The 15,769-nt window shown below is 35.7% G+C and overlaps 1 protein-coding gene across 1 annotated transcript in view; it reads left to right on the forward strand.

Moving 5' to 3' along the window:
• Window positions 1-14,244, forward strand: part of FAM3C (FAM3 metabolism regulating signaling molecule C) — a 32,234-nt gene extending 17,990 nt beyond the window's left edge. The window contains exons 3-10 of the mRNA XM_069802036.1: window positions 371-475; window positions 1,565-1,594; window positions 2,016-2,139; window positions 6,701-6,759; window positions 8,183-8,233; window positions 8,715-8,799; window positions 11,298-11,424; window positions 12,485-14,244. Of these exons, the coding sequence (XP_069658137.1) occupies window positions 371-475; window positions 1,565-1,594; window positions 2,016-2,139; window positions 6,701-6,759; window positions 8,183-8,233; window positions 8,715-8,799; window positions 11,298-11,424; window positions 12,485-12,574 (671 nt within the window). The 3' untranslated portion in view covers window positions 12,575-14,244. The remainder of the gene's footprint in view (window positions 1-370; window positions 476-1,564; window positions 1,595-2,015; window positions 2,140-6,700; window positions 6,760-8,182; window positions 8,234-8,714; window positions 8,800-11,297; window positions 11,425-12,484) is intronic.
• The last annotated feature ends 1,525 nt before the right edge of the window (window positions 14,245-15,769 follow it).

Here is a 15,769-nt window from a genome sequence, read left to right on the forward strand (position 1 = left end):
TTGGACAGCAGCCAGTTAGATTAATTTAGTTCATTTTGTTAAGCTGGATTGCTCCTGAAAAGTCTGTGGTTTCTCCTGGCTGCTGAGCTTAGTTGGTGTATTGTGGTGTCAGACAAGCATGAAGCTGGAGAAAGCTGAGAGCAGGGTATGTATTTGGTGGAGTGACCTGATGGACTGGTTCAGTTGCATCCTATGCTGTAATGTCCATTTCTTGCAGATTACTTCTGTTTAGTGACTCCACAAACTATCATCCTGTTTCTGAGTTCCCCTTCATGTAATCTGATACACATTTCCCATGTAGTTAATTTTGGTAAACTTAATGTTACCATTTGCAGATAATTTTTTTAAACTTTTCTCTGCTTTTGAATAGGTGCTGCAAAGTTGGTAGTAGTCGTAGCAATATTTTTATTGACATTTTATGTCATATCTCAAGTGTTTGAAATAAAAATGGATGCAAACTTAGGACACATATTTGGTAAGTGATGACTTTGTTTTCTCCAGACATCTATTAATATTTACTTGAGCCATAATCAAGTATATCATATTCGTTTTGCTTTGAGCTTGACTTAGGCTCTTACACTTAAGAATTCTGTGTTTATTTTTAATGTGTGTAGTTGTTCTTATTTTTCGTATGTATTATGCATATATAATGTGTGTATTGAGTTATCTTCTGTATGAAATATTTAACCTGCTCTCTTAATGAGTTTGATTCTTTTGCCTGCCGAGTGTGAATAATTTTACTGCTTCTTCTGTTTACTGGTACTTACAGTCTTAGCCTGGAGTTGTAAACTAGGCGACTTGAATGATGTTTCTGGAAGTCTGCACTCTGCCTTTCTGTTGCTTAAGCAATTCAAAATTTAAGTTTTGCCTGGGCTTTTTTGCTTGCACGGGTACAATTGAATGTGCAGTAATCAAAACACTTCAGATGTGCCCAGGTTCTACACAGAAAAGGATTAGCAGCTGAGGTGACTTAAAATTCAGAGTCTGTTTTGAACGAACTTTAAAGTGGCTTTTCATTAAAAAAACCCCACAATTTTAGGTACGTGGATGGGGTTCATGTCATTTAACTCCAGATTACTGCAGTGTGAGCTGACATCTGAACCAGTCATCAGAGGCATCTTTAATAATTGTTGAAGAGACACAGGTGCCATTAAGTGTTACAGATGTATTGTAGGAATGCGCATGATGAGGTCACTTGTGTCTCTTCCTATCCCAAGAAAGGGAGTCATGAATGGTTGGGTTCAAACACACCTGAGCTGCAGGCTTCCAGTGTTACGTGAAAGGATCCCCATCCTGGTGAAGCTGTAAGAAGGGAATTCATTTCACTTTAGTGCCCACAGCCCCACGAATCCCTGGTGGTTTTGTATCTCCATGGATCTTGGTGTCGGTTGGAGAGTCGTATTCTTCTCCTGTGTAAAGGTTAATGTTTTTATTGGAACATAATGTTCAGATCTATTTGATACTTAATTTCAACCAACCTGTTTTTATAGGGGTACAGAAAGGTTTTAAATTTATAGGATATTTTATAGCAGACATTTTGTAAAACTTTCTTTTTGCATTTTAGCTAGATCAGCACTGGATGCAGCTGCACGCTGTGAGTATTCATATGCATGTGTTATTGCTGTGACTCGCTTTTGCTAATAACAGAAAGACTGTTGAATTTTCATAGTTGAGAAAGTCTTAATTATATTTCAAATGCAATCAGAAACTAATTTTCCTCTTTTCCTGATTTTCGTAAGTTTTGGGTAAAGTCTGTTTTTTGCCAGCATTTCACTTGTAGTTTTGTCTTGTGGCTTTTGATGACAGTGCCAGGGCAAGCAGCAGGGTAAGAACAAGAAGTAGAATAATGAGGTGCTGCAGGAACCTAGATTATTTTAAGCTGCTATGAAACTGCAGATAAGATACCGTTTGTATTTGCTCTTTTCCTTGAATGCCTTCAGAAAAATAACTGATATTTCTCTGTTAGCCTACCCATGGTGCTGTCTCTAAAATCCTGTTTTATTTCCTTTTGAAAGCTACAAAGCCTCCAAGATACAAATGTGGGATCTCTAAAGCTTGTCCTGAAAAGCATTTTGCATTCAAAATGGCAAGTGGAGCAGCAAATGTAGTTGGACCTAAAATTTGTGTAGAAGATAATGTGTAAGTATTTTTACCTGTTGTCTCTAAGTATCTCTTTCAAATGCTGTCTTGGATCACTTTGCACATAAAATCAGTAGTTTAAATGATTCTTTGTAGGTTTTGTTTTGCCAATGGTTTGATCACGTGAAAAAATTATATTGCATTATAACTTAATCTGATGAATCACACATAATACGCTGCAATAAATGCAGAAATGTATGCTATTTTAATACATGCAAGATAGCTTACGCTTTATTTCAGGTTTACAGACTTAAGGATTAGTTAGACTTTGTCAAGCAGATACAAACTTGCCTCCAGGTAACTTAAGCCTCTAATAATAATTCAGTGAATGATTGTATTTTTAAGTAGTTACTCTTGGTACTTCTAACTGAATATCATCAGCTAAAACTGTGCTGTGGAAGTGTCTTTTGCAAGCATCTTTTAAACTATTTCTATAGTACCAATGTCAGAACATATTTTCCACTTCTCTTTAAAGGGTGACTTCAAAAGGGAAAAATAGTATTTTAATGATCAGCAATTATTTAATTGTGCTGATAGTAACTACAGTTAATAAAATAATTGTGATATGAGGAAAGGAACTGCTTAAAACACAGTTTGGTTTTGAGCTTAAGTCCTGTATTTAATAACTGTATTTTTAACACAGTATTATCAATAATACTGTGCGTAGAGTATTTAACTGAATACCTTTCAGTAATCCCCATAATGGGAATATTAATACTTATTTTTAGACTCTTTGTTTCTTTGCTCTTAGGTTGTCCCTGCTCATTGTCACCCAGAGCGTGTGGCTTCGTATAACAACTTTTTTTAATATCAGTCACACTTACAAGCCTTTGCCTTCCGTTTGCATTTAAACTACTCCAGTTTAGCTGTTTCTCCGCCCGTGCTATGTTACTACAGAGTGGTTCAGATAGCATGTACAGCGGTTACTGCTAATGAATTCTAGAGGAAATGGCAACTTCACTGTGAACAGCATAACCCCATGTAATATAGTAAATAGGATAATTAATCTAATCTTAAAGAGAAGACTGTATTTTATTTTTAGCGGTAAATCTAGCAATTAAGATGTAGCGAAATTGAAAAGGAGCTTTTTTTCCCCTGACAGCTAAACACCTGCAGCTTCTTTGCTTTGCATTATTAGCAGAAACATGAGCACCATTCAAATTTCAAGCCATTCTTTTGTGAGGTTGACTTAGCTCAAGCTTCCTCGCTTGTGTAGGAGTGCGTTAGCAGTGGGACATCACGGTGTAGTCGGGGAGTGTGTGCAAAGTGAGCATGAGCTCACCCTTGGCATGTACTAACGAAAAGCTGCTAGTTTCTGCTTTCCATTCTTATTGCTGATTTGCTTCATGACCTTGGACAGTCTTATCTATCTCTCTGCATGGTATTTTATTGATGTTAACAAAACTTGCTACCTTCTTATTCTGGTTCCTAGCTTAATACCTGTGAAGACTTAGGGTGATTCACTGATTAAAAGTTGTGGGCGTGCAAGAAATATAACTTAAGGATTGTAGGGTTTGGTTGGGGTTTTTTTAAGTGTCTGGTTAACTAAGACGAGATTGTTGTTCCTGTCCAAAAAAAAAAAAATCCTCTACTGGATATTTCACTGAAGAAAGTGATGAAAAGAAAGTAGTTGCTGGCAAGAAATCATGTATTTTTTTAATACTAGCGTGCACCTTAGTGCACAGCTATTGGAGTCTTAAATCCAGTTTCGCTTGGCAAAAATCTTTCTGAATTCCTTCTGAGGAGGACTTGTTATGTCTATTTAAATGTCCACTGGAAAATTTGATGAATTTTATATTATCTCCTGCTTTGCTCATAAGACGTTTGATTTCTCTTTCAAAAGCTCCCATAACTTGTGATTGTAAATTGTTGGAGGAATTCTAAAACTGATGAACGGCTGCCCTCCTGTGAGAAAACTGTCACATTACAGCCTGTAGTGTTTGAGGCAGTGCACAAGCTATCTCAAATGTGTAAAGTAGTATCTTAGAGCTCTGAAAGAACTTATTTCCTTTTCAGTAGCTCTTTTTTTAGTGATATTTTGTGAACTCACTCCCGCAAAATGCTTTTTTCTGATTACTTTTTATTCTTCTTCATACTTCCAAGACAAGGAAGCATGGACAAGTTTTCATAAATTGTCAATGATATTTACAACGTAGGTTTTTTGCTGTGTATTAAACATAAGGATGTCACGCAGTTTGAGAGCACTAAAGGTGCTGATATAATTCAGAATGCGTTTAATTTCTCAATTTGTCTTTAATTGTATAGATATTTTGGTGTGAAACAGGAATTCTGCTATATGGAAGTTCAGTTATAGCCTTGTTCTATATTGGAAGGACATAATCCAAACAAGAAAAAAACGTAACTGTAGTTGTCATCAAAATATTAAATATTGTAGTTGCTACTTCATGCCCTTTTTAGAAGAAGGGGTGATACTGCTGTACTACTTTACCAGCAACTTCTCCATGCAGTTTTACTACTTCTATTAAGAAGCCAGTTGCATGATTGTGCCACAGTAACCTTATAGCAGAATGTTGCGCTACATTCCTTTAATAACTAGTCATTCAAGTATTCATATTTGCAGAATTTTTTTTGTTGTCTGAAATCCATTATAACTTTTGTTATGTATGTGTGGATTTTCAGCATCTAGTCACCCCACTATTGGATATTTTTTTGACTGGTATTTATTTACAGAGAATTTTGTAGTTAAAAGGAATTTCTTATTCTTTTTGGTAAATTAAAAGTCCACTAAATTTTGTATGAACAAAGTAATACATTCAGAACTCCACTGCCCTTTTTAATTTATGTTTTCAGTCTTTATTTGCCATATGTTTTTATCATTTACAACGGATGTTCAGACATGATATGAAAATCATGTGATCAGAGAAGAAATGATCCTCCAGTGGCTAGAATGCTTCCCTACTAACCAAGTGAATTCTGCATTTCAGCAGAAAATGTCAAGTCTTCTGTTTCAGAAATTATTGAATTAGAGTTTTAATTTTAGTCAGAATTTTTTGGCAGATGGTATAACTTAAAGGACTAACAGAAGAATATGGACTCTTTCATCTCTGATTACTAGTTCTTTAAAACTTAAGTCATTGTGCCAAGAGTTAGCATTAACTGGTAGTCTTTTACAGCCTCTCTGAACTAGCTAACACCGAGTCTGTTTGTGATAGTTGTCTATGAAATTTGACATTCCTCTAAATTTTGGCTTCTGTCTTCATCCTGGGTGCAAAAGATAGCATCAGAGAGGAAGATTTTTGTTATGGTTCTGTGATGGACCATTTCTTGTTTCAGGCCTATCACTAATAAGTTAGCATGAGAAAGCTGATGTTGCCGCTGTGTGTGTAAGGATGTGGTCCTTCCGAAAAGTTGCTTAGAATGGATGTTCAGACATGACCTGAAAATCATATGATCGCAGAAGAAATGTGAGCCCCTTCCTAGAACACGCTAGGGAGGTTAAAGAAATCCTGATCAGGATGGAATTAAAGCATCTGTTGGAGTATGTCTGTAATTAATGAGATATGTGCGCCTATGTGCTTATGCGGACATGCTTTCTTGAATCTCAGCTGAAGACTTCTTCATTATCTTAATTTATGTAGTTGTTTCAACCCTTACTCCTATTTCTCCTTGTGTATATTAACTCTTTTACTCCGAGCTTCAAAATGTTAAATGCTGGGATATTTGGGGCCTGGAGGCAGAACAGAGATGTCTGTACAGTGCCAGTGAAAAGGGGTAAGGAGGTCTGGAAGCTTCTTCTCACTGGAGCGGTACACCCACCACGGCCCAAGGCAGCACAGCATCCTAGCTGACAGTTTTGACATTCCCATTAGCTCTTCTTTACAGCTCTGAAGGGCTTCCCTTTCACAGTGCATCTCTTCTTTCCAGCTCCTTTGCCGCTCTGAGTTAGGCCAAGTAATTACTGTAATAGATTGTAACAGTTTTATTGGGATGTGTAACTGTACTCCAAGATTATATTAAACTTTAAAGAAAAGTCCCATCAGTGTATTAACTATTTTTCTTGGATTTAGTTTTCCTATTATAGGTACAAGTAGCTAACTGCTTTGACTTTCTTGTTTCTTAGTGGGATGCTGCAATACTAATTTTAAATGCCTCTGTTCGGTTCGCTTTTAAACTCAAACACATTTTTGTTCATCATGTGCTTACAAAAAAGCTTAAAATGATGGTTACATGACTGTGCTAAGTTCCTTCAAATTATTATTTGTTTCAGGCTTTTTAACTGCAAGGAATTTTCTTAAATATATTAGTAGCACTTTATTTTTTGTGACACTTTTAATGTACACACATACTTTGAAACCAAGATGATTAAGTGATCAAGTGAAATGGATACAACTGGGGATATTTGATCTATTGTTCTCAATTCAGTGGTGCCATAAGAGCACATAGATTAGTTCTAGGAGATTTTGCTTCATTTAAGTACTCATGAACATGTGGTCTTTCAACTATGTATCGCTTACAATTTGATTGTTCCTATTTAAAAACCAGAAATACTTCACATCAGAAAATTGCCCTGTTAAAAATAACATTGTTTGTTTTGTTTCAGTTTAATGAGTGGAGTTAAAAATAATGTTGGCAGAGGAATAAACGTGGCCTTGGTCAATGGTAAGTGACGTTTTAAGTGAGCAGATTAGATTGTCTTCATTTTCAAATTGTTTCTGAAATTTAAGGTGAAATACTAAGGGATGATGAAAAGCAAGCAGGAGCAGAAAAGGAAGTATTCAGCGTATTTGTACTGACATAATATCAGATTTTGGCACTTATACCTTTTTGTTAGAAAGTAGAAAAACTGCATTTTTGTTTCTAAAAATGTGTAGTAAAAATAGTGATGTGCAGTGCTGTGGTGACTATTTTGGTCATCAGATAAATTCCTAATGCACATATAAAATGGAAAAAGACATGAGATGCATGCTGCTACTTTTGACTTTGTGTGTTGCCACCACTAATAAAACTCTGTAGACTAAATTCTTCTGTTGCTCTCTTTTCAGTGAAACTTAAATTTAACAATTCTGTTACTACATGGAAAGACCAGCTCATTATTTCCTAGTTTGAAATCAGTAAATTTGATCAGTCCATATCTATAGGTCTTGTCCCTAAATACATCATGTTATGTAATTGTGTTCAGGATTCTTAACTTTCATAAAAACCAAATTTACCTGTGTGTCACCTTGAAAGCTGAACTGAATGTCAGTACTCACAGATTTGTCTTTAATGTGTAAGAAGCAATTCCTTGTAGCACCGAGATAGTACTTTGTCATTTCACTGCAGTATAAATTCATGTTATTTTTGGATTGTACTCAGGTTTACGTCATCTAAAGCATGACTTGAACAATACTCACCTAATCCTATTTTGCCCTCCTAAATTGTCTCAATCTGTTCAAAACCAAATAACCTACCTGTGTATTATATAGCTGCCAGTCTTTCTCCCTGTATTCCAAAATTTTTAAATGAATGTATGTATTAAAAAGAAAACTCTACCTTCCATCAAATACTGCCTCTGTAGACAGCATAGTTAAAAAAAAAAAAGCTAATGAGATTACTATATTGTCCACTTTCTTCTATTTGTTCTGGATGTTTAAATCAACTAAGAATTTCCAGTCTGTAGCAAAACATGCAGTGTAATTTTAATCTTTCTTACTTTCCATGTGGCACTAAAGGCAACCTACTGCTGTACTATTTATTTTTGCAAAAACAAGTTAAGAAAAAAAGGCAAATATATGCAGTGAATTATCTTTATTGGTTTTAGAGGCTGTGGGCTTTTTGTTTTATTTTATATTCCATTTGAAGCAAAATCAGAAGTTTGCATCTTCTCTGTTTTTTTCCTCTTACCTTTTCCTGCACCTTTTCACCAACTACTATGCTGTTTAAGGAGCAATCTTTATAAAAGATAAGAGTTAACATAGTAATTGATTTACGTGGTGTCTTCTGCAGCACTTTCTCTGAAAGAGTCATTAAGAGGAGGAGTTGGGCATGTTGTCTGTAAAAGAATTTTGGCTATATTTGACACCAAATATTTCTCTTTCTCTAGGTAAAACAGGAGAACCATTAGACACTAAATTCTTTGACATGTGGGGAGGAGGTAGGTGCAGTCACTTTAGCTGGTTAGAGAGAAACAACTTAAATGCCTCTTTCCTTCTTTTTTTTTTTTCCTTTTGTTTTTTTTCCTCCTTCTCCAGGCTCCATTTGCTGTGACGGTTTAAGGTGATAGTTAAGGGAGTGCTTCACCTCTACCTTTGCAATTGTGAGGAGAGTGCAACTTTAAAGAAACACAAATAGTTGAGGTGGGAGGGAATGGTATGGTTAATCAAACACACTTGTTCTCCTGAGTAGTTCCCACTAGTGGTTATGTCTTTACACAATATGGATGAAACTCTTTCTGTAAAATGAAAGAGTTCTGTCCTGCATTTTATCTTTCTCCCACTTAGCATCTTTTTACAAATATGTAAGAACATTTACAAATACTCTTAGAAGGAATGTCTTTGCAGGAAGGTATTGCAGGTGTTTAAATATGGAATGGTTGCTTGTTATTAAACAGTTCTTTGTGTTCTCTCTTTTTTCAGATGTGGCACCATTTATTGAATTTCTGAAGTCCATCCAGGATGGAACGATAGTGTTAATGGGAACATATGATGATGGTGCAACCAAGTATGTCATTGATTTATATAGTAAATACTGCTTAAACTTTTAAATGCTGTTTTATACTGAAAAAAGTGCATTCTTTATCACACAATCACTTTTGATAAAGTTTTGTTCTCCCTAGATGACGGATTTGAAACTATGCTTTCAGTTTATTAGTTCTATAATGCTGATGTGATTTGGGGACAACAAGGATCAAATTAAAACTAACCAGGTGTAATGGGTTATGTATGTATATACAGAGAAGACTGTTAGGTGTATACTTTTGTGATCCCAACAACAGAGAAGCAATAAATTAGATATTAAATTAGACCCTTTAGGAGAATTAGTACAAGTGTTTGAAAATATGAAAAGGCTAGACATTAATAGTTGACTAATTAGCAATTGCTATATCAGTAGACAAAGTTGGTTTTTTTGCTCCTCTGAGAAAAGGTGTTAATGCAACAAGAAAACGTAGGGCATATTGTCCATCCAACAAACTGCTTTCTCATAGCTCTGAAGAATATATTTGCATGTCAGGCATTGTACTTTTTTTAAACCATACCCTTATCCTCCTTGGTTCCTGAAGACCCTGTAGGTTTCTAGCTGCTCTCGTAGAATGTGGCCCACCTCTTTCTTTTTTTTTTCTTTTTTTTTTTCTTTTTTTAATGTATGCTGCCAAGGATATCTGTCTTTTTGGAGATGTGCTTGTTTTCCTATTGCTGATAGCTCATTCTGTCTTATGCTAGTAAATTCAGATATGTCCAGACATAGGAATGTGACTGTGAGAACATACTCTGGTGGAAACTGGTCAGTTCCATCCAGCACTCTTCTCAGACCAACTCCAAGACAGAGTTCAGTCATTCCGGGGGTGCAGAGACCATTCCCAATAGGCTTTTCCTGTATCCTTCCTTTTGAAGTCTGAGAGGTTGCTAGTATGCGCCTCATACTTTTTGGCCTCAGTGTTTGGACTGTTCCACCCTAAAGTTATTCAATTTATTAGTGTAGGGATAGCCTAACAGGTTTTACTTCTCTTCAAGCATTATTTTCCAACCTTCCCAACTTTGGTCAGCTTTAATAGATACTAGAAATTACTGTAGAATTTGTATTGTAACCTCCTCCTCAGTTAAGTCATGCTGTAAAGGATTGCTGTTCATAGTGAAAATTAAGAGTTGGGTTTTTTTTTCCTTTTCCTATGTTATTTTAATAATATTTAACTTTTTTGCTAATGTGTTCTGTACCTTTTTTCTCTTCTTTTGGTTCAATTTGTTATCCACAACTTGTCAGTATTTTTGATACAGGAGCAGCTTTCCTATGACAAAGTCCTGACTTTGCCATGTGCAATAATTGCGGTAAATAGTTAAGTGTCTGTACATTCACAGGTTTTAGGAGAAGAAAGCAATTTAATGTTTCTTTATGCCAAGGCTGGATCTTCTGTCTGTTATTCTATTCATTTGTCATATTGCTTTTCTTTTTGCTCTTTTTCTCTTCTTTGATGTTTTAGATAATAAGTACAGTTAGTTTCAATAATCACGTCACAGCTGATGTTTTTGAAAGCTTGTATGTAGATACAATATCAGCTAAACAAGAAGGTCAGTTTGGGCCATTCATGCTGACAGCCAGGAACTACTACTTATTAGTGATATTACATAATTAGCCAAAACCTTATCACTGGTGGTTGATGGTAATCATAAATGCCAGTTCTTAAAAACAATTCAAATTGTGAAGAACCAACATATTTAAAAGATAAAGTATTTTTATTTTGATTTTTTTTTTTAAATATAAGCTGCCCTAATGTTCTAGAAACTTGAAGTGTGGGTTGTGTAAATAACCTCCAAAGTACCTAATCGTTTTCATAATTTTAGCTAAAGTGAATTGTACAACTATATCTCAGTAAGTAGTAATAATCGGAAGTTGTATGTTTTGTTTAGTAAGCGGGCAAATATAGTAACTGAAAGGAAGAAATAAAGAGCTGTTATTTGGATGTTTTGGAATGATAATTTATCATCCTACAGAACTGTTTTCCCTTCCATACTAAAATTATCCAAGTTGGACCTACAGGCACTGAACTGTGCTGTGGGTTATGAATTTTGAATTAATTGTCCCAAGCAGACAAGAACTTCTTTCATATATTTATGTCATTCTTCTAATCTAAAATAGCTTTTACTTTATCTAGACTTCAGCTTGAGCCTGCAAACAATGTTTACTTTAAAGGTTGACTTTTTTAGTTGCTTGGAGAATTGCTAACATGACTTGAGATGTATGTATAAATTCCCACAGGAGAGGGTTCTTGGCTTTTGTTGGTGTACTGATAGGTTTGTATGCTGGTTCCTTGAGATTAAAGAGCGGTGCTCGTTAGATCAGGTGATTTCAGAATTAGCCGTATCTGATTTTGAAAGATGGATCTTGCCCAATATTGACTGACTTAAACTATGTTTATCAGATTAAAGATGAATGGTCCATTGAACAATGAAAGTTCTAAGGGCGTGTATTTTATTCACATGTTGAACTTCTCTGTTTTGTTCAAGGCTTAATGAGGAAGCAAGGAAGCTGATCGCTGAATTAGGAAGCACATCTATTACTAACCTTGGCTTTAGAGACAATTGGGTCTTCTGTGGTGGAAAAGGAATTAAGACTAAAAGTCCGTTTGAACAGGTCTGTGATTATATAACATACTGGAGTTTAACAGCTTACATTAATAAAGGCTTTATAAATACCATGCATTTGTTCACGATGGGTATCTATTGCAGTAGTGGCACACAGTGTTATTTTCAAATTTATTCCTTGACTTGTCCTCCTCCTTTTGAATGTACATAAAAGATTCTTTGGTGATTCAAAAATAAGGAAAAAATCTTACATGGGGTAGATCTTATTATCCCAATAACTAGGTCATTTATCTTTTTAATGAATCCAATTAAGCCGAAGAATTCAAAACTTACTGCCTAACACTTGTATTTTAGATGGACTAACAATGGTAGACCTCCAACAGAAAAGTGGTGGTTAAGGTGTTGGTGTTCCCAGCTGTTCACTTTGCTCTTCTGTCAAAAATTACTGCTGCCACAGCAAAATTTGTGAAATAGAATACATTCCCATACTTTAGCTGTTACAATTCAACATGTGTCATTGTTGCCTTTAATTACCGGTAAAGGTAGCTTTGTACTAGGAGAGTAAGGAAGGTGTGTTCTCTTTTGCCAGCTTTGTGAGGGAGTGGGAACTAGTGCAGGAGCAGTGGCAAACTCTTGGAGGCAGTAATGTCTTACTTGACTGCAAATGGTTGCTTGGTGGAAAAATAAACCCCTAATTTTCAAAAAAGGCGAACATTCAACATTATTTAATGTTCTTTAAAATCTGACTTTGTTTTCAGTGCCTTGTATATTTAGTATCCTTATTTATTTTTTGCTAGTGGTTTATGGTTTAGTGCAGTTGGTCTTTTCTTTGCTTGTCTCTCTTCCTAAATAAACATCCATAATAAATTTTAAAAATGTTTTCCCAGTATGGCTTAACTGTTTTTAGCATACACTTGTCTGAGAAGTTACATTGTGGTGAATACTGAGAGATTGTTATATTTGATACAAAGCACAAGAGGCTAATAGTGATGTCTTCTCTTTGTTCATGGCCTGAAAATAAGGAAATAAAATGTCTTTTAAAGCTGTGAGTTAAAGCAAAAGGATAAATGACTTTACATTAATGAGAGATTGATGTTTTCTATTTACAGCATATAAAGAACAACAAGGACACAAACAAGTATGAAGGCTGGCCAGAAGTTGTGGAGATGGAAGGCTGTATCCCTCAGAAGCAAGACTAGATGAAAACAAAAAGAAAGGAGAAAGAATATGGGAGAAAAATGCACTTTCTGCTATTATTAGGGAGAGGGCTATGAAGGAGACTGTACTGTAAATAATATTTTCAAAGCATGCAACCATCTTGTCGGTGTGTGCATGAGCACTGACATTTTGAATATGGGAATTATTTATTGCTAACACACCTAGAAATTCTTTTTGTAAATATGTCCAAAATAAAAGAAACATCAAATCATTTCTATGCAGGTTTCTTAAAAGCACAGTATTTAGTTTGCCTGTGGTAAATAATATCTTGTAGATCAACTGGCTAATAAATTGCATATGTGGATAATAAAAAGATCCTGACAAATGTAGTACTGTCCTCTTAACAGCGTAATGTTGCTGTGAGTATGTAACCTTTGTGGAATATTGTAGATTTTAGTGATAAGTTAATAAAGAGCTTTAATTTTTTTTTATCCTCTGCCTTTTTAATGGCAGCATCACTTTTTATTAAAGCTGTTTGGTTATTCTAATACCAAGTGCTCCAGAAATTTATTTTGTAGTTCCCCGTCAAAACTTGAGTAATCAGCAAAGGAAGAATACATGATAGTGTAACACAGATATGCCATGAGAAGCACAATAGAAATTATTTTTATTAGGGGAAGAACAAAAGTAAATATATAAATAGTGTGCGTGGTATATAAAAGCAGCCTGGAAGGATTTGTACTTAACTTGAAAGTAATGTTTACTTTGTAGAAGAGACTTGGCATGTTAAGCAGCAGTACTGTGGCTAACTTGTTTGGGTTTTATTGCAGTTCTTGTACTGCTGCTTAGCCATTGATTCTACCCATGGCTCTTCAGCTGTAGTGGCTAGTCACATAGTAAATGTGCATAATGGAAGAGCTTCCTCTTTTAGTTCTAATCTCAGGAATAAATTTCCCATTGCAAAGAGCCTGTTAGAAAGCAGTCTGCCTTCTAGTGAGAGTTGTTTCAGCTTACACAATTGCGCACATTTACTACCTGCGTTACATCTAATGTGAGCTGAGGCGATTTGTTCTTACGGTGAGATGTTAGAGAAAGCATTGTATCTTGGATTATGCATTGTGTGACACTTAAGCTTAATGGACAATGTTTCCTTCATCCTTTTTTTTAATGGGAAAAAATGGACCAACTTGAAGTGGCCTTACTCTTTAGCTTGTATCAGAGCTGTGAGAAAACATTGCTTTCTTTGGAAACTTCTGTTTCTTTTTAAGTAGGGCCAGCTTGAACTTTTGCTGAAATTAAGTTAGTATGGTATAACTGATGGTGTCCGTATTCAGAAAATAGGGGCTGACACAGAATTGGGTGTAATCTCTTGGAGCTTTATGTCATGAGTTCTGGTATAATCTTCAAAAACTTCTAGCTAATACCATGGGGCAAAAGCCACAAAGGATTTTTCAGGAATTCACAGTGTGAGTTGAACACAGTGGCACTCAAAGTACTATTATTGTTGATGTCTTCCAAGTCAAATTTAATTCTGTGCACTAAAAGTTTCAAGCAATATTGGGAATTACCTTGTAAGTCAAATAAATAACCTGTGATACCAGAGTAAGACTGGATTGAGTTGTTCTGTACATTTAAGTAGCCTGTTAAATAATGTGGTTTTCCCTCAAGTTTAATGTTAGAACAGCAATAAATGCACCTTATACAGTGGAAACTGCTTGTTACATGTCTCATTTTCTTGTGTAGGACAACATGTCAAAACCATGTATATTTTTTCATCGAAGTAAACCCCCCTGTTTCTATCAATTGGAAAATAACTTCTATTTCATAACATTAGGCAATTGTGGAAAACTAGTTGTGCAAGTCCTGCAATTTTCACAGAAATACCGTTTTGTTGGTGTATAGGCCAGTACTGGTTATGCTGTTATCCAGAATAATATCAAAATAATTTTGAAGTTACTTGGCAGTGGCTTAAGAGGGAAAAAAAAAAACATTTGTCAGCATTAATAGTTTCCCTGGACAACTCTTGTCTTCGTTCTTTTGGTTTTGAACGCCAAGGAATATTTCGTCTTTCATCAAATTAAAAAGTTCAGATTTCCTCTGCAAAGTTAAATGGAGAGGAGATAAGACTAAAGGCAGATCTCTTTTAGCCCTTGTGTCTTTTGAATTTGTGCCTTTTTTTTTTTTTTTTCAGCAATCCAAATTGAGTAAATATATTATGACTCTCTTAACCCCTTGAAGTTGCACCTGCCACAAACCTTTTAAAAAATAGATTTTAAAGCAGTAAAATTGGTAGGATTATTTTTGTAACTTAAATAGTTTAATTCTTGTGATTTTGATGGAAATCTTCCTCATTCTCCAACCCATGTCCTCACAGCTGTATCATATCACAACTAGACTCTCTTCAAGTACATAAAACTCGTAGTGGATTGGCCATGCAAATGGGATATCCTTGCTCTTGTCCATCATTGTGGTCTGTTGACTTGCCACAAGATCGAGACATGCCACCTCTTCTGCCTTGAGTGGGCTAGTTACAGTATGCCTCTGTTGAGGTAAACTTTCTGCTGCTTACTCTTAAGAAGCAAGATTTTCTGATAGTCTCTCCGCATTTCATTTGAGTTTTCAAGCACAAAGATCACTTTACTGGCCTCCCTGGTCTTTCCCAGAGCTGATGATAGGAAGTAGTCGGTTGCAAAGATGAAGGCATTTTGTACAGGTAGCTTCACATGAACGTGCCTGTGTGTGACAAAGCTCCAGATGCATATTTTCCTACACAAGATGATGGGAGCATTTGCAGCATCTTGCAGACTTTTTGAGAACAGAGCAGTGAGGGAAAGAAAGAGAAAGATTGTGGGGGATGTCTACCTCAAAGTGCAGCTGCGAGAAGAGGGGGGAGAGGACATGAGAAGCTTGTAACTTTATTTTCACCAAGGAGCACCTACCTGGGATTCAAGCCACCTGAAGATGACTTCACTGTAAACCACAGCTGTCAGTTGCTGTACTAGCGTTGTTTTATATGGATAACAGGAGACTTAAAGAAGCTGAAGGGAGGCTTTGCCTTGACATGCCCTCTGCATCTTCTCTAGTGTCTTTCATGATCAAATTTTTTTTTTTTTCTTTTCCTCTGGAAACAGCAGAGCCTTTTACAGCTTTAGTTTCCCCTGTGCTAGTTTGGAAAAAGCTTCCTTTTTCTCAGCATGTTTTGCTTTCTAGATGTCTTACTGTGGCACTTAGTTCCC

The sequence above is a fragment of the Haliaeetus albicilla genome, chromosome 14, assembly GCF_947461875.1.
Source record: "Haliaeetus albicilla chromosome 14, bHalAlb1.1, whole genome shotgun sequence".
In the NCBI taxonomy this organism is placed as follows: domain Eukaryota; kingdom Metazoa; phylum Chordata; class Aves; order Accipitriformes; family Accipitridae; genus Haliaeetus; species Haliaeetus albicilla.